This window comes from Rhipicephalus microplus, chromosome 6, assembly GCF_043290135.1.
Source record: "Rhipicephalus microplus isolate Deutch F79 chromosome 6, USDA_Rmic, whole genome shotgun sequence".
Lineage (NCBI taxonomy): Eukaryota > Metazoa > Arthropoda > Arachnida > Ixodida > Ixodidae > Rhipicephalus > Rhipicephalus microplus.
The window spans coordinates 142,921,684-142,946,662 of NC_134705.1; the positions used below are offsets into that span (position 1 = coordinate 142,921,684).

The 24,979-nt window shown below is 46.3% G+C and overlaps 1 protein-coding gene across 1 annotated transcript in view; it reads left to right on the forward strand.

The window, feature by feature from the left end:
* Window positions 1-24,585, forward strand: part of LOC119185249 (5-hydroxytryptamine receptor 1) — a 175,903-nt gene extending 151,318 nt beyond the window's left edge. The window contains exon 3 of the mRNA XM_075866783.1: window positions 22,781-24,585. Coding sequence (XP_075722898.1) covers window positions 23,026-23,838 — 813 coding nt within the window. The 5' untranslated portion in view covers window positions 22,781-23,025 and the 3' untranslated portion in view covers window positions 23,839-24,585. The remainder of the gene's footprint in view (window positions 1-22,780) is intronic.
* Window positions 24,586-24,979: the final 394 nt, after the last annotated feature.

Sequence of the window (24,979 nt, forward strand, 5' to 3'; positions counted from 1 at the left end):
GAAAGTGGAAGTGTTGTTGGGTATTCATCTATGCACGAGCCGTAATTTGCAACACGTCTCTGATGAAGTGCTTTCGAGGAGCTACGCGTACCGGAATAAATAAATAAATGAATAAATAAATAAATGAATAAATAAATAAATAAAGTGCGTGTTCAAAAGACGCACTGGCACACGATTACCACGTGCGAGGACTACACGTCACTGACGGAACATACCCCCCTTTCCTATTCTTCCCTAAACGTACATCAACACGATGCATAAGAAGTGAACTACGAGGTTAAACACCTCTTTGTTTTTTTTTTTTTTTGCTTGAAGACGATCAATACTACTTATACAGCATTCTAATTATCCAATGAAACTGATAACTAGGACAAAGTATGTTCTTGCACACTTTTATTTATAACTAAATTGTGGAGGTTGGCAATTCCACTCTCCTTTTTTTTTCATCTTCCTCTGCTCGATCTGTTCATTCTTCCCGGAAGAGTAGGCAAGCCTCCTGCCCGTCTGGGTGGCAGTTTCCAGTGCACGTTCTCCATCTTTACTCTGTGTCCTTGTATGATAATAATAATAATAATAAAAATAATAATAATAATAATAATAATAATAATAATAATAATAATAATAATAATAATAATAATAATAATAATAATAATAATAATTCATTTAATGATGACCGCACATCGAAGTTCAGCTTTTGACAAGATTTAGTCTCCTGTGCGCACGTGGTATCCGGCTTGTTAATTCATTTACTCTGTGAATATTTACTGCAATACATTAACGTTACATTTTAATTGTGAAACGATCCATCTGGAATATGTCTCCTGCGTCTTCACATCAACGTCCTTTTCGTTATCCTTGTCCGGTTGTGCTCAAAAGTGTGCATCTCTCTCGTGTGACGCGTTACGACGTCATACGCCCACGTCGACTACTGCTGGCTCTTGCTCCTTGCATTGGGAAAGCCAACATATCGGTCTTTGCCCCGCCGTGGCGTATAGTCGGGCTGATGGTGATATGATAAACGGCGACGCTCGATGCTACTTTACTGCAGGGTGCATTTGCCTCGCACATCTCGCGTACACGTGTACGTCGTTTCACGGTGCCATACCATCAGTCATGCCGCCTCTGTTTCGGAGATGCTGGCAGCTTTTGCTAGAGAAACATTCGGAGCGAGTCGGTTGACGGAAGGCTTCTCGCAACTCGGGCTCCAAGGGAGCTCTAACGAAAGATGACGCCCGGGTGCAAATGTGTCCCTCGCGAAAACAATGCGAGCGTTTTTGCGGGCGTGTTTCATCGTTGCCCAAACTTACCCGGTCCGCGCAGAGCGAGGGCGTCGTTTGCGTTGTCATCGCTTAATGGCGGCATCAGTAGAGAACTGCAACAAGCCGTGGCATGATGATAGCTGCGGCTGCTGTGCTTTGGTTCACGGCAAGAAGCGCTCTGCATGGCGAAAGAAAGAAATAAAGGGGGGAAAATGTGCAGCTTTCTCTCATGATGCAAGAATGAAACTATCAGCGCAGCTATAGTATTCAAACTAGCTAAGTTTAGCTAGTAATGCCATACTTTCGCTAGACATTTGAAAACTTTTTCTTCTAGTAGTACTAAGTATCGCTACACGTAGCAGACTCCCTCATCATGTTTTTCTTGCGTTTCACGCCTAACAAATCGTCGCACGTGTTGTCGTAGCGTAGCAGAAGTTGAAGGGGGCAAGCGAGCACGTATCCACATATTTTCCTAAAATTAACTAGAGGAGACTTTGGCGCTGCGATTATTAAGTCACAACGGGAAGAATGGGTAGTACGAAAGTTCACCTAGTCTTCGTGCTTCCGGGCATAGAGTTTCTTAAATATACACCAAAAGGAGCTCTTTCACTTAGTTTCTATAAAAGCTACAACGCATGGTACTTCAGCGAGCATCGAAATTATGGGTATGACATAGATTTGCTTTGTCTTTGTACTTTATGTTCGTTCTGGCTTCGCGTACGTGGCTTGAAGCTGCTTTGCCACGAAACAACGATCGGCAAATGTTCAGCAGTTACGCTTCAACACCTTAATATTTTGGGCTTACCACTTCAAATAGGGTCACGGAGTGAAAAACGGTTTGTTCTTTCCTTCGAAACAAAACCAAAACACGGCAGCAAACGAAGCCGCAAGTGCAATTCACTGCCCTCAAGCACGAGGACTAAGTAAATCCATGTCATACCTATGATTTCCTGGGTCACTGAACGATCACAGCGCCAGTTCCCCTCTAGTTAATTTTAGGAAACTCTATTCGAACGCGATTCTGCCCATGTTTATGGTTGTTTTGGCTATGTATCCAATAAAAGAACATACTATTGTGAACTTCATAACCCGATTTGATTTAATAAACCTAAAAGGTCAAGGTATTAAGCTAAAACTACAGAAAATTAGCGGATATCCATTCCGTGAAAAAGCAGCTCGAAGCTACGCGAAAGCGAACTGAGCCGAAAGGGAGATTAGACATATTTGTTTACTAAACCCATGATTCCCATGCTGGCTGAAGCGCCGAGCCTTACCACCCCCATAGACACTGTAGCGCCATGAACCGGCACTCAATGCACATGCCGTTTCATGGTGTTAATGATTCCTGTTCGCACTACCCGGCGCCTTGAAAAGGTAAAAGAGCACCGCTCTTAGAAGCCAAACAGAGAGAATAAAGATGGAAATGAAGGTCGGGGTGTTAACCAGACATGTTTTGCCACCCAGCACACATGTGGAGACAGGTGTTCGAAAGAGGTTGTACAGAAAAAGAGAGGAAAAAACAAAGAATAAATAGCAAACTAACCCACACAAAAAAGAGAGGCATATTGAAAAAATGACCGCCTGTTGTCGTGATGTTTCATTTGCTTGAGCGCAAAAGATGGCGCCACCGCCTCAGCGCCCGCCGCGTGGAGAGAGCAATTGAACGGCACACGTTGACTATGAACACGACCTTTTTGCGAGGAACGCTGAACTACCAGCTCGCAAGGAAGGAGAACACATCGTCTTATAGCGTCTTCTAGATGCGAAGTGGCTTAGGGTCATGCTCGATCCGGTGTGCGGCGTGACCAGCCTTACTGCGCACGCGCGTCCGCTCCCCTCTCTCTTCTCTCCTACACTCCCCCTTCTCTCGCCTTGCAACACCGACGCAGGCAGCGTCTCCTAGCGAGTTTCTTGACCAAGGAAACCGACTGCTGGCGCCGAAGAACCATCCACCGTCCACATATGCACTGGATCTTCACCTGCAATACAGTGCCAGTGAGAGATTTCTATTTTGCGTAGTTGAACAATAAAGGTTCGCAGTGGACGCACAGGAGCCTTGACAAGAGAAATACGAACGCGAAAAAGAACACAATAAGCACATGAAGCGGGATTAGGTATGCGTGATGACTGTTTGTAAATAATATTGTACGCTTGTATACAGCTGAAACAAAATCAGGCTTGTATCTCTCGTTTCCCATTGTCAGGCATGGCAAGTGAAGAAAGAAGAAGCACACGCGGGGAAGCCACATTGAACGGGCACGTGCAGCGGAGTACGTGGCAGGCCAGGACGACAGAAAAGACCACCATTGTTACAGGCGGTCTGGGTCTTGCCCCAGTCTATAAGAGCTCGGAGGCCCGCCCGAGTTTCTACCTCGGCAAGCTGCCATCTTCATGCTTCGGGCATCCTGCTGGCGGTCGGCTGCGCGGCGAGCTGCCCGGACGGGTCAGCGTCATGCCGCCGACCTTCAACGAACCCGGGCTCGCCCGTTTTCTCCGCCGTCCAGGCCTGCCACGTTCTCCACTGCGCGCGCCCGTTCAATATGGCCTCCCCATGGGTGCTTCTTATTTCTTCACTTGTCATCCCAGAAGCATATTAGCAGCGACTGACATGCTCCACTAGGAAACGCCGATCCATCCCTACGCGCTTTGCTCCTGCCAAGGTTTCACGTTATTGCAGCTGTTCATATCTAGATGGAGCAGTTAGAATTAGCTGGAATGCCTTCGGCTGTACTAAATGACCACCACTCGGCACGCAGTGCATTTTTTTTTCGTGCACCACTGCCTTACACTTTGTTCTCTCCCTTGAACAAATACTTTTGAAACGTACCTGCATGGGAGATACCATTGTGCACTTCGTGCGGATGTCATGTAGCTAGATTCTGATGAGTTCTCATTCACCTAAATAAATCACGATATAACACAAGTTCGGAAAAGAAACAAAAGAAGACGCTACTAAAATATCTACAGGAAACTACTAACTCGGCAAACAGAAAGTCGGTGCGAAAGTGGCCTCTTCTATTTCACGGCGAGGCCGCTAAATTCGGTTGTTTCTAAAAAGAAAGACCATCAAATTCGTTATTTACCGCTAGTTTCTACCATAAAACAAGGCAGTATCTACCAGTTTTAGCACGGAACGCCTGAAGTGTACTCAAACTCACGGCGTCAAAAGTTCTGTTCCGAACACCCTTAACAAAAAAAAAACGAAATTTCATGTTGGCTCTCATTTACATAGTAAAGAAAAAAATGAGAATGAATCAGATTTAGGACGTGAGTCACTGAATGCGCAACAAACTCATTATGATTACGTCAGCGTCTGAATAAAACCAAGAACACTTCGTGACACATAGTCACATTGTGTCGTTGCATCCACGGTACGCGTAAAAGAGAGTCAGACGAAGGGTAAAAGCCGTGAGGTTAACCAGCGCAGCTCCTGTTGGTTACCCTGGAGGTGGGGTTAAAAGAAGGGGCAATAACGCGTTAGATGGAGAAGGATTAACAGCAGTAAGAAAAACGAAGAAATGAACAATTATATATTGAACTTACTGTATACAGCTGCATCTTGTCTGTACTTACGTATATGGAGCACAAACCTGGCGACTTAAAGGGAGCGTTCAGCTTAAATTGAGGACAGCACAACGATAAATGGAGATAAAAATGATAGGACACGAAACAACTAGAGTGGGCCAGGAACCTAACGGGGGTCAAGGATAGCAAGGTTCAAATCAAGACGAAAATGGACATGTGCCGGACGCATAGCGCGTAGGCTGCCGGATAAAAGCTGGCCATGAAGGGTAACTCACTGTATTCCAATAGAAGGCACACGCCTGAGAGAGAGACAGCAGAATAGATGGGCAGATGTTATAAAGTTTGCATGGCAGCAGAAAGCACAGGACTGGGTTGATTGGCGAAACACGGGAGAGGCCTTTGTCCTGTATAGCGGGAGAGTCAGACTGATGATATTGATGATGATGAAGGTAGTGAGTTTATCAGGGGCCGCATTGTGCTCGTTTTGCGCTGAAGTTGTTTTTATATCTACCGGACCACCCTATCAATCGAAAATAAACTTTCAAATGCAGTCGTACCACGGCTCCTCGGGAGGCCCCCCGTGCGCAATATTTAGAACACCGAACATGCTGGCTTCGTGCCTATAGCTGCCTAACCGAACGAAGCGAAGCAACAACGATGGCGACAGGGCTTGCAGATCGCATCACAGATGTCAAGCACCAGGCTATGACGCCATCTCACTGAACATAGCAGCCAAATTGCAGAAACAATAAAACGGGGCGCGAGAGAGAGTGCGGAGGAGGAGGCGGGAGGAGTGTTCACACGGGCCTCGTCACATATCCCAATCCCGGTAAGGGCTCTGATGGCGAAGGCTCCTGCAATCGAAGGTGAGCCCTTGAACATGAATAACCGAATGCAGTGCTATTGTACTCTTAAGCAGACACCAAAAAGAAAGACTTGATCTAAATTGACAAACTGCACCGTTAGAACTCTAATGCGATAAGCTTCACTGTCATTAGTTTATTATTAGCGGAGCGAATCAAGGTTGAAGTTTCACTTTTAAATTTTTCGCCAAAACCTCCGCGCGTGACGTAAGAAATTTCAAAACGTATTTTCGCTACTTCTACCCCATTTGCTCTATTAAGTTTTCTGAATTTTCGTATGATAGCCCTATGCGGCGCCCACAGATGTCTTTGTATTTCTTTTTATTGAGTATAAACTATGTAGGACTAAGCAGACACCTTCGCATTTTCTTTTCGCGTGTTTTCTTGCCTACCAAGCGTCATGCCGCGATAAGATGTTTTTGGGATTGCAAAATCGTACTTCACTGATACGTAAAAATCATTTTGCTCTTTAGTGTCCTTTCAACGCACAGGATGAGGAACCTAGGCTTGTTGGTGGTAGTTCGTCATTTGTCCGCCTCCCTTTAGCGCTGTGATATATCGAAAACACCCTTTCGGGGCTAATTGAATAGGAGTAGCCTGGCTACGTCGTGTCAGAACGATCAATATGCGACAATAGAGTGTGGCATAGAGCACCTCTCAAGATCGCGCTCTTTTAATGCGTTCATAATACCACTTAAATTATTGCACGAAAATGTTTCGACATACGCCTATAAATAAAGGCCATGTGGAAAAGGAATGCCGTGAAAACGGCGATTGCTGAACAAATAATTTTATAGTTCTGAGGGAAATGGTGCACGCTTCCAACACCGCTTTTCAAATATGTACGGTTAAAAAAATACACCCATTCATATCTGATAACACAGACTCCCCCTCGTTCTCTCTGTCTCTCTCACTTACACACACACTACATGATCAACATCTGGACTACGACCCCTGCAGGACAAAGGTCCCTCCCATGTTCCGCCAATCAACCCAGACTTGTGCTTTATTCAATTGACCCAGTCCTACGCCGTATAAAAGATCTCTGGAAGTTTTTACCACCCGGGGTTCTTTAACGTCCACCCAAATCTGAGCACACAGACCTACTGCATTTTCGCCTCCATCGAAAATGCAGCCACCACCACCGGGATTCTATCCCGCGACCTGCGAGTTAGCAGCCGAGTACCTTAGCCATGAGACAACCGCGGCGGGGCCTGTATCGAATGTGCCCACAAAGAATAGCGTGTGATAAAGTAATTCCTGCGGAACATAAATTCATTTTCTGTTGAGAAATAGAGGTAGGATTATAAACGCCGACAGTGATTATCTGCACTACCGCTGGATGCTGACAAGACGCCTCTCAGACTCTTTAACAGCACGCAGTTTTTAAAGAATTATTTTGTATCCGCAGTTATACAAGATAGGTTTGCTGCTACAGAATGCATAAATTGAATAGGCACTGAACTCGGCAACCGAAAAAGAATGAGTTAAAGGGGTAGTGCAGCATATCATGATAACAGTTCTTATCGGTACCGCATGGTTTCGGAGCCCTACTTTCGTAACCTTTGGAAATCTTTTTCATAAACAAAATTTTAAAAACTTCTTTCGGCGGAAACCATATATAGTTTCTGTGGGACATCGTATACCATCAAGCATATGAATTTGGAGATTTTAGAAGAAGTGAGACCATGCGCGACATGCGAATGTACAGCATGCTCAGAATGCTCATGTGCCAGACGCGACGGCACATTTGCGAGCACCGTGAGTCCGCCATAATTCAGTAACTTCGTGCGATACGCTAACGCTCGCAAAGAACGAATAGCGTGGAGAACAAGGCAACGCCCTCGAAATTACCTGCATGGCACGTATTGTCAGACCGCGCTGCCTCGTATTACTCGCTAGTCCGTAGTAAATGATGGCGCTGGTCTTCGCTTCGCCCGAAGTCATCTTGCTTCGCTATTACACTACGCGCGACCACTAAGCGTTGTCTTTGATTAGGTCCACCCTAATCAAGCGAAATGTCTTGTTTACGCCGTACTAAGATTACTTCTCATAGAGTTATGCAACACTTCAAGCTGCGCCAACGCATGCTTTTCATGCTATAAAATTGTCTTTTGTGTGTGTGTGTGTGTGTGTGTGTGTGTGTGTGTGTGTGTGTGTGTGTGTGTGTGTGTGTGTGTGTGTGTGTGTGTGTGTGTGTGTGTGTGTGTGTGTGTGTGTGTGTGTGTGTGTGTGTGTGTGTGTGTGCGTGTGTGTGTGTGTGTGTTTGTGTGTGCGTGTGCGTGTGTGTGCGAGTGCACGTGTGTGTGAGAGAGAGAGAGACAGATAAGGAAAATAATCGGAATCGGAGAAGAGGGAAAGGCGGAAGGTAGTAGTGATGCCGCGCCTTCACAAGGTATCGCAGGGCATTAAAAAGCTGGCTGGAAGATACGGGATTTCCCGGGAAGATACGGGGTCGATTTGCTTTTTTTTCTGTGTCTTGCAAGTTATCGCGTTTGGACGGCATGCTGTAAAGAGCTCGAGGTCTATGATGGCATCCCACCGCTGCCACCAGTTGTTATGGGCTCGAGGTCGATAGCAGGTACGGCGACGGGTATCTTTAGGTTAGCTGGCTCCCCGCTGTCATCCGCATAGCCGATCTTCGCCGCTGAGGGGACGCACTCGTGGAGAATGAACGAAGGATTAATTTACAAGATGAGAAAGATGTAACTGTACAGAGATTCAGCAGAGATTCAGCTGATGTGTAACAGAGATTCAGCTCATATTCACAAAATGTATTCGGCTTTTATAGCCCGTCGTCCCTTTACATTGAGGTCTGAAGAAGGCGGTGACCACTCTTGCCCCGAATCAGGTGACGAAGTCCCAGTGGTCCAGCCACCAGAAAGGCCGCAGGTTTTGGACCACTCGGCTGGTGAGAAACACGGGCGAAAAGGTCCAATTGTAGCACGAGCGCACCACAATGACGTAACCATCCCACGCCTTGAAGACATCGAAGGGCAAGGAGGTAGAATCCGGTGGAGAAGGAAAGTTTAGCTCCTCCTGGGAGATTGCCGCTGACACGAACGTCAGCAGTGGTTCAAGGCAGCGTTCTGCTATAGCGTGGCCAGAAGTTTCCCGAACTCGGCAGGCCAGGTGCTCAATCGCTGAGAACTGCGGCTGCAACGCCCTCCCACGCTTCCAGACTGTCGGTGCTTTTGTGACGATTTCGCGTCGGCGACTACAGCCGAGTCGAGAGGCTGACTGTATGAGAACTGCCACAGTGGCACTGTCCCACGCGGTTCAAACCCGCTCAATAAAAGGGTTGTCTCGCGAAGCTTTTGTTGTGACCCGACAACTATCTGGAACACCTAGAGGACAGCGTCTAGCTGACTGGGCACCGACGGGGTTGAAATCATCCTAGCAGACCGGCTTACGCACAATGGCGTCTGCCCAGACGAACTGCCGGGCCAAACGTAACAATAACCAACGCGAGCAAAGCAAAAAATTGAAGATGTGATGTTAAGCACAGACTTGCGTATGTACCCTGTATAACGGGAATCATCTACGAGCTCCCTCTGGCATGTGTAATGGTTTGTGTGAGGTAGACTGGAAGGTGTATTAATGTGCGTTTGATGAAGCATGCTGATTCCTTGGGAGACGAGAGTGGGAGACATCTACCAGTTCATTGTGGCGCATGTGTGCAGGAATGCAAGCCCATCTTTAGCAGTACCAAGGTGTTAGGGCGAGCCAAGAGCCAAAGACGAAGAGAGATCTTGGAGGCATCTTGGATAGCAAGACACTGGCCTGATAAGTGCGTCAGCGAGTCATACGTGTATCTGTCCAGCAAAGAGCGCGATGTCATTTTTAGCAAATAGAATTAAGTCTTGGAACGTGTCACGCAGTCATGTTTGTCATGCTTGCGTGCGTTTAGTTTATTTCAAAAAGGGTGGTGTACTTTTTCAATAAGCCAGTTGGTAGTCTTTGATCGTCCTGTCCACTTCGTTATCATGTCTCGTTTTTAGCGCAGTTATAATTTCCCAAAAAATCTGAAATTTGCTATGTCGAAAACTCCACCCCACAGACGCTGTAGTACTTCCAAATTCTCACCCTTAATATAAGGAACAATGGCCGTCCATAACAAATTCTGTTTGCCTGCATGTATGAAGCATCGGGTCAAGCACATGTTGAAACAGGCGATGGTTATATGAAGAACGTTCGGCGACTGCATGATCGCAGAGTCTAGTGTATATCAAGCAAGGCGCACATTATTACAAAAGTTTTGCACCGGTATCCCGACACTTCCAAAGTGTGCGGTTGCAGCAAGTCAATCCAACCAATACGCGGGCAATGGGCAGCCCTGTCTGGGCATACTGCGCCAGGATTTGCTCGCAGCACGTCCGTAATGAAACGGTAAAACTGGCTCCGACTCGAGCAGAGGAGCGTCAGCACCTGACGACCTCCTTACCAGGCTTACTGTCTAGAATAGAGCCTTTCATGTCAGTCCGTATCTGCGCGGAGAAAGGCGCAGATCTGTCAAGCATAGGCTAGAGGATTCATCCCGTAATGCGATTACGCTGCCTATTCGGTCTTCGATTTATTCTCAGCCAATGCATAGGCCCGTGTAATGAGCTGGCCTCCTACACTTCCGGCTTCCTGATGTCACTGTTGCTTCCATGTGCAGCTTAGTGACGTCCCCCCCCCTTTTTTTATTCAAAATGCTTGCGAACTATAAGCGAACAAATAAATACGAATGCTCCTTGTTAACAGGTGTTGTGTTTTGAGTGTGTGTGTGTGTGTGTGTGTGTGTGTGTGTGTGTGTGTGTGTGTGTGTGTGTGTGTGTGTGTGTGTGTGTGTGTGTGTGTGTGTGTGTGTGTGTGTGTGTGTGTGTGTGTGTGTGTGTGTGTGTGTGTTGTGTGCGTGCGTGCGTGTGTGTGTGTGTGCGTGCGTGTGCGTCTGTGTGTGCGTGTGTGTGTGTGTGTGTGTGTGTGTGTGTGTGTGTGTGTTGTGTGCGTGTGTGTTTTGTTACCTTATGCAAGAATAGGTCGCGTAGGTACTAGATAGTTTTGCTTAGTTCAGTACTTTACCCATTCCTTTGTTCATTTCTCCGTCCCTAGCTTTCTACCTCCTTACTCTTTCCCCATTGCAGGTTAGCAAACCAGAAATTTTCTCCTGGTTGAACTTCCTTCCTTTCACGTTGCTCTCTTTAGTTGAAATCTTCTTCTGCTTCTCTCTGCACCTTTTTCTGCATGCGTATATCTCCGCAACGCTCTGCAAATTTTCACCAACTTACGCAACTCCTTTTTCTCTCTATGGTCCGATACGTGAGAGCTGATAAATAAGTATACGAGAGCTATTGCTGTAGGGGAATTTAATGAAGACAACGTCGCACCTACGTAGCTATTTCCTCGCCTACTCGTTCCTGACGTCTCCATCCACTTCCGTCGCGTGTCTTTTGACCCTTGTCTACCTTCCGTTTCTCAGCTTCCGCTCTGTTATATGACTGCTGGCCATACACATTCCCAGTTTCAGTACACTGTCAGTGTCTCGTTCCCGTATTGAACAGCTGTAGTTTACTCACTTTCGTTAATGGTTTACTCACTTCCTGTTCCTACACAACCTACTTCTAACCTAAAATTTGTTTTCCGGCCGAACCTAGCAGAGAAAACATCTCTGTTTCAGAAGTAGAACGGGGCCAGTGATTATCCCCCTAATATGTCATGGAAAGCGGGTGAAAGCTAGCCCGGAACCCCATCTCCTAATAGCACGCCATCCGAGCCAAACGTCCCAGACATTGCGCGTGACCATCTCTCATCACTTTATATACCTCTAAGAAGACAAATCACCTTACGACATCCCTTAAGCATCGTAAATGAGTACTCACTAATGAAAGCACTAGGTAACATTTCATGATATGGGTACTACCTCTAGTCAAGTACGATAAAGCGTGATACTGCTTCTCGGTCAAGTTTAGACTAACTTCCATGTGTATGCTTGGAAGTGTGTTCTTATTGTGCATGAGTTTAAGCAGCGCACTGCAAGCGTCGACTATGCACAACCAACTAGTCTTTACTTTGGCTTTTCTAGTTTCTCTTGTCAAGCACTGATACTTGTCCTTTCATATTTTTGTTATCTGCGTTTGCGCTAGTCTCCCTAACCACTCTCGCACATTCTGCACAGCATTATTTACCTCTACAGACACCCGGGCGAAAAAACAAGAATCCGCTGCCTCACCACTAAGCTATGGCACTTCATCGGTCCAGATGAAGTGTTGATTAAAGCGACGCAGTTGCCTCTTTATGCGCTCGCCTCTTGAATCTTGTGCCCTGCTCCGGTCCCGTCTCAGTCGAACCGACTTTCCACGGGAAAAGCGGCAGATGGCAAGGCCGGATATGACGGAGATTACGAAGGACTTCCGACAGACTACTTTGCGTCGTGCCTTGACGTGCAGGGGCCGAGGGGAATGGATTGAGCCTCCCAGTCGGGAGGAAGTCATCGGCGAATACTCGGACGTATCCGCTCAAATCCTTCGTCACGAGGGCAGACAAGAGACGCTTCCGCTTTTGATTGATCGCCCCCGAGGCCCTTGGGCAAGTCCGGAGGGCGGCTTTACTCCGAGGCAAGGAGGAAAAGTGAAACAAGCGCGAGTGCTGCACGGAACGTAGAAGGAGCGGGCGAAGTATGAAATAACAAACACTATAACGTTCATGCGGATGCCGGAGTCAGAAACGGGCGGGACGGTAACGAAGCACACACGACATTGTTAGCCTCTTGCTTCTCATCATCCACGAAGACTCATGCTTGTTTTTGTCAAGATGAGATGATGCTTTTTTTTATATATTAAAGCCTATCCATGCGGGTATATGCGTGATCAGTGCACGGTCTCAAGAGGAGTCCGCCTCCAGCCACGTTTTTTGCCGGTGCATGCATTTCATAGAGGCCAAAGTCATTACTTTTCCTCGCGTAGAACGAAATTAAACAGCACAGAAAGTCGACACGGGGTTCATATATATAGACTCAGCTCGGTAACTATGTGCGGTGCGTAAAGCTTGACGTAATTGTCTGTATGGCCTTGTACAACTTTCTTGTTCAGTTGCTAGCTACACCGCCATTACTTTTGTGCAACTTGAGTTGTATTGCTTTTGCTGTGAGGAATCTTCAGTGGCAGGATGTAGTGTAGAGTCAAGAATGCAGCATATCAATAAGGACCGTGTCTCCGTTTCGACCAGCAAGAAAAAAAAATTGCGCTGTCATGTATAGGAATATACGATCATCGGCGTGACAGTGTTCTTTCTCTGCCCTGCGCGCTCAGTATAGCTCATAGCCGCGGGCTAGGCACGTGGTCGTAAATAAAACCACGATTCGAAAGACAAAAAAAAATAGAAATTTGACGGCGAACTTTTTGAACCATGATTGAACTGCAGAGTGCTGCGAACCGGGGGGCCAGATTATACTTGGCAGCGTTCGCCAATGTTCGCGGACGGGTACGTTGAACTGGAAACTTTGAGTTAGAGTCATCGCCCGAGTGTTTAAAAAAAAACAGAAACGACCAATTCTTCGTTACTAGTCGCGTGAATTCAACTAGATAACAGTGGATTAGAATAATTGGGACACATATTCGTAAATACCCAGGGGCGTCCCGTTAGGTCGGTTGAACAATTCGGGTAGAGCACGCACACGCCTTCATCTCGCCAAATGAATATCTCCATTTAGAATATAAAAAAACGAGTTTTCAGTGTTTCTTTGAGCGACACAGGCAAGTCACTAACGGCTGGAAGTGTTAGACTATATATGCATACATTGGTGGCATGGATTGAATCAACACTGCGGCGATTTTATTTACTTAAAAGCATTGAAACGCGAACATACAGCCGGCTAAAGCCGCGTTTTTAGGAGCTCAGTTCCGAATGGAAACGAACAAGAAACAAGGAAAGGCGTTTTTTTTCCCCTCAAATTCTCCGTGGTAAGTAGATTTCTGTAATGAAAAACTTGGAGTCGGGGCGTGAGTGTTGTGCTATCTACATATATGTATACGCTTGCGTTTGCTACCTCATATGCGATATTAACTGTTGTGCAAGAGAAATTGAGTAGCCGGTGACATGCGTTCGAACCAACCTCGCCTTACATACATTTAATAAAACAAGCGGGTTGAATGCTCATAGTGAATATATCCAATATAAAATATGGAAGTATCCATGTTACATCCATATGCACACTGAGTCATTCTTAACTTACAGTTTCGTTACTGAAAGTGACATCTAACCACTGAAAGAACCAACTTCACAGACGTTTTGACAGAACAATCACTACTCATTGAAGGAAGTAGAACGCAGGGCAACACTGACCCGCCAGAGGGCAGACATCGGAATCTTAAATACAGTCACCTGATCATATCACCACATAATGCGGTCACAGTGATGGCAAACTGAATTCTCGATGTCTTCAAGTATCTATACTTCTCTAAGTAAACTGTCAGATAACATTAACCATCTTGTTAAGCCCAGTTTAGTTCATTGTCTCTTTCATTTCACGAAACCTTGTCTTCTGCGTTGCACCGTACACATTGCGCGAAAGCTGTCCACAGCTTCCGGTAGAACTGATGCACATAGCATTGCGGTCGGTTAAACTGCGCTAAAGTTTCAAAAGCATGCAAAGCCAACAAGCACGATACCTTACGTTGCTAGCGGACGGTGGACAAAAAACGGAAGAGACGCGACGCACATTCGTCATCTCATCTCACGCCATCATCCTAGTCTCCATAACTCGTCATCTCGTCATCGCAGGTCGCTAAGGGCACCTTAAGGATTCCAATTTCGGAACCTTTCCTAACGCGTATACGTGTGACTTGGACGTTTTTAGAATTAAGACATTAAGCGTGAACATCGCTCAAGTTCAGCTCACCGAAGTTGGTGCAATATATATGGTGATTGCAGGAAAGATTAAGCAGGGGTAACTAGCTTGTGGAACGTTCCATAAGCTTCGCTTCCATTGCGGCCTCAGCAGGCGACGTCGACATGGTAAATTAAAGCGTCTTGCCGTAGCGTTTCCTTGTACACGGTGCCTACACCATGCAAATACTGCCTGTTTCAAACTCTGCAATGCGCTGCTGCTTGGAAACGCGCCTGCAGAAATTAGCTGCGCACTTCATACGACGACAGACGACAGTTGTTATGAAAAGCATTCCCGGCTAGCATTCGCACAAAAATACGCTAAACATCAGGCTATATACGGAGCGGGCGCGGACATGTGTATAGAGTGAATGGCAGTGCATCGCAAACGTGATAGTTTCCTTCTTGCGTTGTGCTCATGAAGACATTGAGTCATTTAAGAGGATTGCACGACGCCCAACTGCGTCGGAACGACCCAATCACGATAGGACTTCGCCACCCACAACTCTTCTTGCTATCAGTGCATGTCGCAGCTAGGAGTTAATGCTTGCTTGTCAGCCAATGAGAGCCCACTTTGCCATCATTAGCCTTTCCGTCGTACTTTCTACGACCGTGCAAACTTATTTAAGTGCTTTCCACCTTTGGTTCTTTTACATCCTCCTTGTGTGAGCTAACAAGCCTCAATCCCGCGTGAAGGAAGTGTCAGTTACACTAAGGCTCGGTAGTGCAATGGCTGAATCTAAAGGGTATTCGGTGAGTTAAGCAATGCTATAGGCTAAACCCAATACAGAGTGCCCCCGGTTTGACGTTGCCTGCTTCGTTTAAATTTATAATTCAAGTTTCGGATTCGGCTCAAATGCTACTTAAGCAAAACGAATGCATCAATCGTGCGCCAGGTATATATGCGACAGAGAAATGCGCCGGTTGTGCAAGGCAGCAGAAACAGCAATGCGATACACCTATAGGCAATATGCAAGTTGAGATATAGCGCAGATAATGAAAAAGCGAATCTGATGGAACCTAATGGTGTTGCCAATGACGACTGCAGTTAGCTCCTAAAGGACATAGGTTAGAACAAATAAAACCATCTCTTGCTCAACATGGCTGTCAACTGTAGCTTTCGCACTCGTAAAAAAGTGGCCAGCGAAGTGTGTCTAGTGTAACTGACAGGCCATAAGATGATACCATAGGCAGCTTAGTGGGACCATATGTGGCCGAGGACTATACCATGACAGCAGTGCAATGCCAGAAAATGGGATTAGCTGAAAAAAAAAGGCAGGATTGTGGCGCTGAAAACATGTCTTAAAAATCGTCACTGCAAGATAGGCATTCAATATAACGATTAAAGTAATGGCCGTTACTATTATAGTTTTATGAAAATGCGTCATTCATAAATACACGACCAATGGGATCGTACAACGTAAATTTCATCAATGTCTAAAGCGCATTACCAGTGCAGGGTACACACAAGAGTCTGGAGGTAAGTGCTGACGTGACACTACTGAGCCTAATGGTAATAATTGGCTTGAACGCAGTTGTCTATACCAAAAGGGTGCATTGCGCCATGACTGGTGACGTAGCCCATTAAAAATGAAAAAACGTGCACGTAATTGGCGATATTTATCATCCAACTTTGAAGGCGATGTTGGACATGGTCAAGCCCGACGAGCGCAAAACGCGACAACTTGGTTACGTTAGGCCCGACCTATACGCGAGACAAGAAAGTGGCAAAGCCGCTCACTTGCGCCAGCGGGGCCCACCCTGTGTTTGCAACACGGTGTTATCTGCTTATTTCGATCTGTGCGCAAGAACACCAAAATATGATCGTTTTCTTTCTCCCCAAAGTATAAAACACACGGCAGCCACTGTAGCACGTATTCTCGCAGACAGCACAAAATGTTTCCACGCCTGTTCACAGTTTTAGAAAGAAACGAACGATATCGCACAACGCACCAGAATGATAAGCTGTCTTTTTGTGTATTTCAGAATGCTTGCCGATTTTCGAGACTACATTATGCTTCGGCACGCCTTGATTCAACTTCCGTTTTCTCTTTATCACGAGTAGTTCCGGTCTTACGTAAGAGAAAGAGGCGCACCAGGCAGTTCCAATGCCACCGTTAAACTTGGATTAGAAATATTTAAATTTACCTGCCATTTTTGCAATTGCTAAGAGAACGGTTATGCCATAAATTGTCATGCACTAAATCTCTCTAATTGAACGCATGTGCTGAAGTGAATAATTAAAGGTTACTAGCAAATTGTTAATTATTCGCGACAGCGTCATTTCAGAGGAGCGAAGTACAAGCGTTTCCACCTCGACGTAGAGTTAGTGTGCGAACTATACATGCATCGCATACGAACTTACTGCCAGCCTTGCTGTCACAGGATTACCAATTGAAAAAAAAACTCTTTACTAAAAAAGAAATGATGTAGGCGCAATACTATAGTTTCCCTTGCTGGTCATGACAGATACTTTCGTGTAACGCAAAATCAATTTAGAATAATTCTACCTTTTTACCATTCATCATATTTTTTTTCTCCGCCGCGGTGGTCTAGTGGCTAAGGCTGCCAACCCGCAGGTCGCGGGATCTAATGCCGGCTGTGGCGGCTATATTTTCAATGGAGGTGAAAATGCTGTAGGCCCATGTGCCCGGCTTTGGGTGCGCGTTAAAGAATTCCCAAGTGGTCAAAATTTCCGGAGCCTTCCACTACGGCGTCTGTAATAATCAGATTGAGGATTTGGGGACGTTAAAGCCCACACATCATCATCATCATCACTTTTTTTTTTTTTACAGCGATTGTGCACTTGGGGACTGACGCGTTGATAAGGGGCAAAATTCGATCACGTGATTTTAGCGTTGGCGTCCTACCAATGATCGAATGCTCATTGCATCGCTTGGGACGGTGTACTCGTTTCCAGAAAGTCTGGTTAAATGCGCTGCGTCTAACACTTCATTTATTGATATCTGGGGTTTAACGTCCCAAAACCACCATATGATTATGAGAGACGCCGTAGTGGAGGGCTCCGGAAATTTCGACCACCTGGGGTTCTTTAACGTGCACCCAAATCTGAGCACACAGGCCTACAGCATTTCCGCCTCCATCGGAAATGCAGCCGCCGCAGCCGGGATTCGAACCCGTGGCATCTAACACTTCATTCTGGGAAAAACACGGCGTATACTGCTTTGAGGATATAAGGCAAATTACTAGGCTGCGTCGATAATGACCCAAGATAATGCACGTAACAACGCAGGTGTGACGCGCATTATTACGCAGTTTTACGCGGTTAAGCATTTTACGCAGTTCGTTGATAGGCACAGTCAAGTGCTGCAGCATTACCATGTTGCCATATTACCGCGTTGCCATTTTATTCGGACAGCATTTGATTCAGACATGATTCTGACAGTGAAAAACAGCGTGGTATACTAGAAAACATAGCAAATAAAAGGAAGGAAAAGACGAAGCGATGTTCTTTAAACTGATGACAAATATTTGCGGCCAGCCCAATGCGAGTATTTGTCATCCATATGAAGAAAATGTGGCTGCCACACAGCAACTCCAGTTTGATATTAGAACAGTAATTTATCATTAAAATAAATTGTTTAGTAGAGCCAAGAAAGCATGACATATTGTTTTCCACGGTGCATGGCATTTGCGTAAGTCAAGCGTGCGAGACGAGCGGCCGTTCAAATATTCGCTTCATCTCTTATTCGGGCTGGATTGTTTTTTGTTTCCCTTGCCTGCTGCACGTTCTCCCCTCTCAGTCTTTCTTACTTTTCCTTCTTACTTTCTTACTGCTTACCACACTGTCATGTTACGTCCCCTTTTTATTCATTAATTATTACGAGCTCTCTCAATAAACATATTTTAACAGCGTGGCACTCCCTTTGCCTGTTTTATCTGGCTCCACGTCAATATTGTTTAGCCCTTTATTTTCCGATCTCTTTCAAACTTTCCTTGTCACAAATGCGTGTATTCAAGCTAGGCTGCCGGGAAATAAAAACAAAAGAAAGTTTTACACTACAGGCACGAAACATCTCTTTAAGTGTTGCTGTTGCGTGCCTCTGCCGGCGGGTCTGCAGCACTCGATACAAAATAGCAGATTTGCCTATCGCACTGTTACAATGGCGTATGCGCCCAGGGCGTCATTTGGCGCACCTTGTTATGTGCAGCACGCGCGTTTCGCGAACCCATTTCCATCGACCGCTCACCGTGCGTGTCGCCATGTAATTGATTCAGTGTATTGACATTAAAGACATTGTTTGTGTAGCACATAGGAAGTTAGGGATAATAATTATTCAGTGGTGGTTTGTATGGCTTGAATTCCTAAATGAAACCCCGCTATGACAGACGTCGATATTTTTGACCTCCTGGGCGTAGGAATGCACTGAGTTCCCCATTATGAGGAGGGGGGAGGGGGGTACCAAAGTTTCGCTGCACCCCCCCCTGTTAGTCCAGTCCAACGCAAAACGGACTTCACAATCGATGAAAAAAGAGAAAGAGAGAGCAAAAATGAAGCGACAACGTGCTCCCACAACGGCCTGCCTTACGTCCCTGGCTTTCCAGATGTTAAGACTAAGAGTATCATAAAAAATATAAAACAGCACTTAGACACAGGACGAAGGAAGGAAGTGACACATACTGCGCGGAGCTAGCAAGTTGTAAGTTCAGTGGCATGTGTTACACTTCCTTCTTTCATTCTGTGTCTAAACGCTGTTTTATATTCTTATCACGGAACCACACAAACTCGCCCAATCTGCCTGTCTGCTTCAGTTCATTAAAACTAGACAGGTCTTGGATTACAACACCACGGGTCTTCAGCAGCCATTATCCTCAAAAACCTGGCTGGCCAAGCGTATGGGGAAAGCTTTGCGCTTCTTCATACAGAGTTTTTAGGGGGCCCAGGCTTCCTCTGACCCCACTGTGCAGAGTTTCGTGCTCGTGTGATTGTCTAATGTGCGCTTACATCTCATAGTACGCAGGCCAGTGTCATTTCATCTACATTGAAATGAAACCATTGAGACCGCAATTCAAACAGTCTTTCTGGTCACGTGCTCGGCACTTCAACTGCAGCGCCACCGTCACGGCCAAGCATAATATTTTTTAGATAAACAAAAAAAAGTAAGCGAACAAACATGCTGTTGTGGTAGCTTGGGCGGTCAGTAGCATGGTTCATTATAGACATGGCCGCACAACGCCACTTTCGTTCAACGAATTTATTTTTCACTGACACAATACGTTGTGCAAAACAATCGTTTGGCCTGTACCCAGAGGCTACTGTAGGTATAAAGTCAATATACTGTGGGAGCAGCTACAGAGACAAGTGAAAATCTAGTTCTCAGAGTTGAAACTAAAACATCATGCTGTTATCGAACAAGGACTACATACCTACAACAAGGAAAATACATACCTCTGTATCAGCAAGACATGAGTAAAACTTGCATATGACGTCACGTATTTCTCATTTTTTTGTCGAATTACCACCAGATACTCAGTTTTGGCTTTCGTGAGCATAATGGACGCCATGCTGAGACAAGTTTCCCAGATGCAGTACACTACTGGCGTTAAATCGAAATGAATTGTAAGTGGAACCAGCCGATTTGGTACGTTTTCTTTCTAACGAGCCGTGCAAGCGTGACATCGACGCAAGGCCAGAGATGTACTTGTGACTACAACGTAACTTACGCTTTCGACAGAAGCTTTTGACCTGCGCATTTCGTCCGATACGGCGTGCTAGCGTACCACTGGCGCTGCTTGGTACAGAGAAATAAATTAAGACCTTCATAACAGAGTGTGACTAGGTCCTAATTAAGTGCGGAAAATTCACGCTTTTGTGTAATTTCCCGAAAAAGAAAAGTGTGCTTAATATTGATGCCCGAGGATTGTTTTTGGCACAATTAGAAAAATCCGCCACATTTCGGGAACGGAAGAATCTGCGTTTACGCTAGATATGTGGCAGCATTAATCTTATCACAAAGTGATTAGGAACGCTAATTTTCTGTCCGCACCGAGTGAGCGTCCTCTTCTCTTCCAGCCTTACCCCCGTATTCTAGAACTTCCCTTCACTCAATGCTTCGCCTTCACTTGAAAAATCCGATGGGAACGCCATCTCTAGGCACGGCAAGTCACTGCATATCAGCAATAGTCTGCTGCAATTCTTGAGCAGCGCAGCGTCATTTTCAGCCGAGTGGTGGCGATTGCTCAACTCTGTCAAGTGAATGGTGAAAATCGAGTGGAGGAGCGTTTGTGAATACGGGGGTTAGTGCTGATGGCGTCGACAAAGCCCCCACGGTAAGGTCCTGCTGTACCGGTGCAAGTTTGCTGGACAGTTCACCGCGATGTTCGGAAGAATGACCTGGTCATGCTAATTCCTGCAAGCTTTCTTCCTACGTTGCTTTTACCCGGAGCTCTTGTGGGTTGCGCCATGTTTCATCATGTAATGTCGCTTCGATCACTCACCTCACACTGCGTCTCGGATACGTTCAGCAACTAGCCACTATATGACCGTGCAACAGGAACGTGTGAATACACAAGAACCGCTGTTATCATTTTAGAGTGCACATGTTTCGTAAATCTGCTAGCATCTGAGCGCATTACTCCGTGCCGAACAGGGAGCCGTTCTCGCTAAACTGGCGACTACAAATTTGCCCTCTTTCCTCCCATCATCTCGTTTACTCTCTGGTACTCCTACGCTGCAGGTCTTACCAAGTTATTCCTACCCAAACATATATATGTCACGAGCAACAACCGTAGTTACAGAAGGCAATATTCAGTTAACCATAACTACAGTTACACCCCCACTAATCACATTAAATAAAGATTATTTTTTCCCAACTCTGTTTAGCTTCCGAATGATCTGCCTGTTACGGCTGCTTGCTTGACAAAGAAAAAATTCAACATTACTAATGAACGCTACATATATTCACCTGTTATGTCTTCGTGATATTGTGTATGCATATGCAATAGACTGTATTCACCTCAATGATCCACCCTCCAGCGGAAGCCCTATTATGTAGGCTGAAGTATCTGCAAAGAAATAAAAAAATAAAAACCTGCGTAAAACAATGAACTCAAATAACTTGTAGGAACGTTCTTTTAAGACAAGTCCCATGCCCGAAGAAAAAAATCGTCCTAGCCCAATTACACAACTCTCTCTGCACTGCAGTACTGAGTGCTGGTTTGTTGATATTTTAGAGTGTAATAAAAAACAATATTATTGGCGGAAAGGGCCAACCAGATGCATGGCCATGGTGTTACCCGGTGCACGGGGAAGGCGTTTAGGTTGGAGAAGTTGGATTTAGTGGTGCATAAGCGACTAAGGCTATGCTTTGTCAGCCGCATCATGATGTGACGGCGTCTTCTTGCGCATAAACCAAGTGAGGCTAAAGACCATGATAACTGTGAATGTTGTTGCGCTATTAGTAAAAAGCGAAAACCAATGAATAATTCAACGTATATCTGTCGGAAAGGGCTAAAGTCGACATCACGAAAACAAGATACGACAGTGACACATGCAATGGCATATGATTACTACGACCTCTATGTAGAGTACAGATATTATAAATTTAGAGATGTGTGTACATAACTGCTGTCTCGTCAGTGTGCGTGCACCCAAGGACCGGGAGGGAACTATTTTGTTTTAACATAGCTGCCGGGGCAACAGCCACTCTCAAAAGACCATGCTATTGGTCGGCTGCGCAACCATCGGGAATAAAACTCATTAAATGCTCCCTAAACTGGAGTACCTAAAGCTTTCCTGAAACTTCAGTTCCATCTAACAAACTTACCACAGAAATGAGAGGTACAAGTGTGTCAATTTCTAAAGTAATCATAAGGTGAAGTGGTGCTAGTGTGACATACAAGCTTTGATTTCGGCGAGTTGGCACTTTGTTAAAATAAAAAAAACGTGAAAAGAACTCGGCGATCGTATGTGCACTGTGTTTCTGTGTCATCGCCTTTTGCGTTGTTTTTTGCAAGTGACATACAGCACGAGGATGTATTTTTATTCATGTACTTCGGCATATCGTTCATGAAAACACGTGAAGGTGGTTACTAGTTGGGTAAAAAAAATCACAGCAAACACTGGGGTGCACCGCTCGGTTCATGAGGCGTAAATTGAAATTTGCTCTCCCTTCGTCCCACTAAGAGAACCGGTAATGTCTTTGTTCTAATTATCCAAGCCATTGATGCATAGCGAGTGTGAGCTGTCACCGAGCCACGCAAGACAGCTCACGTAGCTTGATGACCTCCTATTTCTATCCCATGCAGGATATCCTTACCACGGAAAGTAGCTGCCCCCGAGTAAGCAGTGGCATCTCCGGCGGCATCCCGTTCACCCTGCCACGCTGAGTGCACTGGCTTTGTCCCTGTGCCTGGGCGCGCTCATCGGCGCCACGGCGGTGGGCAACGCGCTCGTCTGCCTCTCCGTCTGCCTCGTGAGGAGACTGCGGCACCCGTCAAACCACCTGCTCGTGTCCCTGGCCGCCTCGGACCTCTGCGTCGCCCTCCTGGTCATGCCTCCCGCCATGTACCTCGAGCTCTCGGGCCACCGCTGGGACCTGGGACGAGCGGCGTGCGACGCCTGGGTGTCCATGGACGTCGCCTCGTGCACGGCTTCCATCCTCAACCTCTGCATGATCTCCGTAGACCGGTACCTGGCCATCACGCGTCCCTTGACATACGGCGTCCGGCGGACGGCGCGGAGAGCCTGGGCCTGCATCGCTGCCGTCTGGCTCCTGGCAGCGCTAATCAGCGTGCCGCCACTGTTGGTGTTAGGGAACGAGCACGGCACGCCCGACTCGCCCACGTGCCTCGTATGCCAGCACCTAGCATACCAGTTGTATGCGACGCTAGGCGCATTCTACATACCTCTGGCCGTGATGCTCTTCGTCTACTGGAGAATACACAGGGCCGCCAAAAAGGTAATTGAGGCCGAACACAGGGCAAGGCCCGGACCTCGCAGCAGGAGCCTGAGGGTCGTCTTGAGGGAGCGAAAGGCTTCCATTACTCTAGGGATCATTCTGACCGCCTTCACGGCCTGCTGGCTCCCGTTCTTCGCCCTCGCCTTGGTCCGTCCTCTGGGTGGCAAACCACTCCCGGAGGTGGCGCACAGCTTCGCCCTGTGGTTGGGCTACGCAAACTCGGCGCTGAACCCGGTCATCTACGTGACGTTTCACCACGACTTCCGGCGCGCCTTCCGGGACCTGCTGTGCCTCCGCTGTCAGACGCAGGCGTCCGGAAGCAGCACGACTGGGGGCGGAAGCAGCAGCGGAACGGTCAGACAGTTGCTGGGCAGCAGGGACAACCACTTGAACTCGTTGGCCTGACCTTGGTGGACGTCACCCGAAGACATGCGCGTCTCCAGGGTCGACGATGTGAATCAGCCACAGAACAAGCACCAGAATAATCAGGGTAATCACCAGAAGACCAATCACCATCATAACAATCGAGGGAGCAGCACGTGTGACTCCGCCAACTCGCCCGTATCGCCATTGTTCGATTGACTCACAAAGACTGGTTAACTGGCAACTACTATAATAGGTATACATTCTAAAAACAAAAGCGGTAGGTCTGAAGAGCTTTATTGTCAGCCCCAGGAACTTCGTGTGTCACTGTTCCTTTAAAACACAGGCAAGGACAAGTGACCAGTGGCCGGAGTAATATCTGTGGCATTTAGCGGGAAACAAGCACTCTTTGTCTACTGGTTCACGGTGTGTTAATGACATTTGCGTTAGGCATGCACGCAAAACAAGGTTGTGCGAATGTGATCATCAATCGAAAGAAGGTAGTGATGAGTCAAGTGACTTACTGCTTGATTGCGTACTCTCACGTGTGCGTGGCTGCATAATGACCTTGCGAAAGGCAAAACTACCGTACACGTGACAATGTGATGGTGAAAATGCTGAAAGGCACGCAGTTAATAAGAAATACTCAAGTTTATGTATGTATAAACTTGTCGCTGCTACTTGCAACGCGACAGAGACTGCGGGACTGTGACAAATGATATGCTGCTTTCGAAAACTGCGTTGAACAAAAGAAGCAAAATACAAAGTTTATATAAAAACATGAAATAATGAATGAAATTGACAGAGATCCGGCTAAAAAAAGTGTTGCGGTTCAGTTTCTTTCAGCTTCATTTTCTGATGTGTTCAGCAACCTGTAAATTCTGCGCAGGCATACAAGACGTAAGAATTCCCTGTATGCAAAGCGAACTGCATACATTTATTATCGGAAAAAATAAGTTTACTGAAACTGAATTCAGATATATCTCGCGAAGACAAGCGCTCCACTCAGCGCAAGAGTGCGGAACATCGTATTTCTCGTGCCGATAGCAATTAATACGCTTCAGCTAATTATGAATTTCCAACCATACATGAGGAGACGATACAGCGAATCTGCCTTGTGCGTCATCAAATGTCAGCCTTCAATACCGTAATTATCCCGGCACGACCTTACGTAATTTTCACG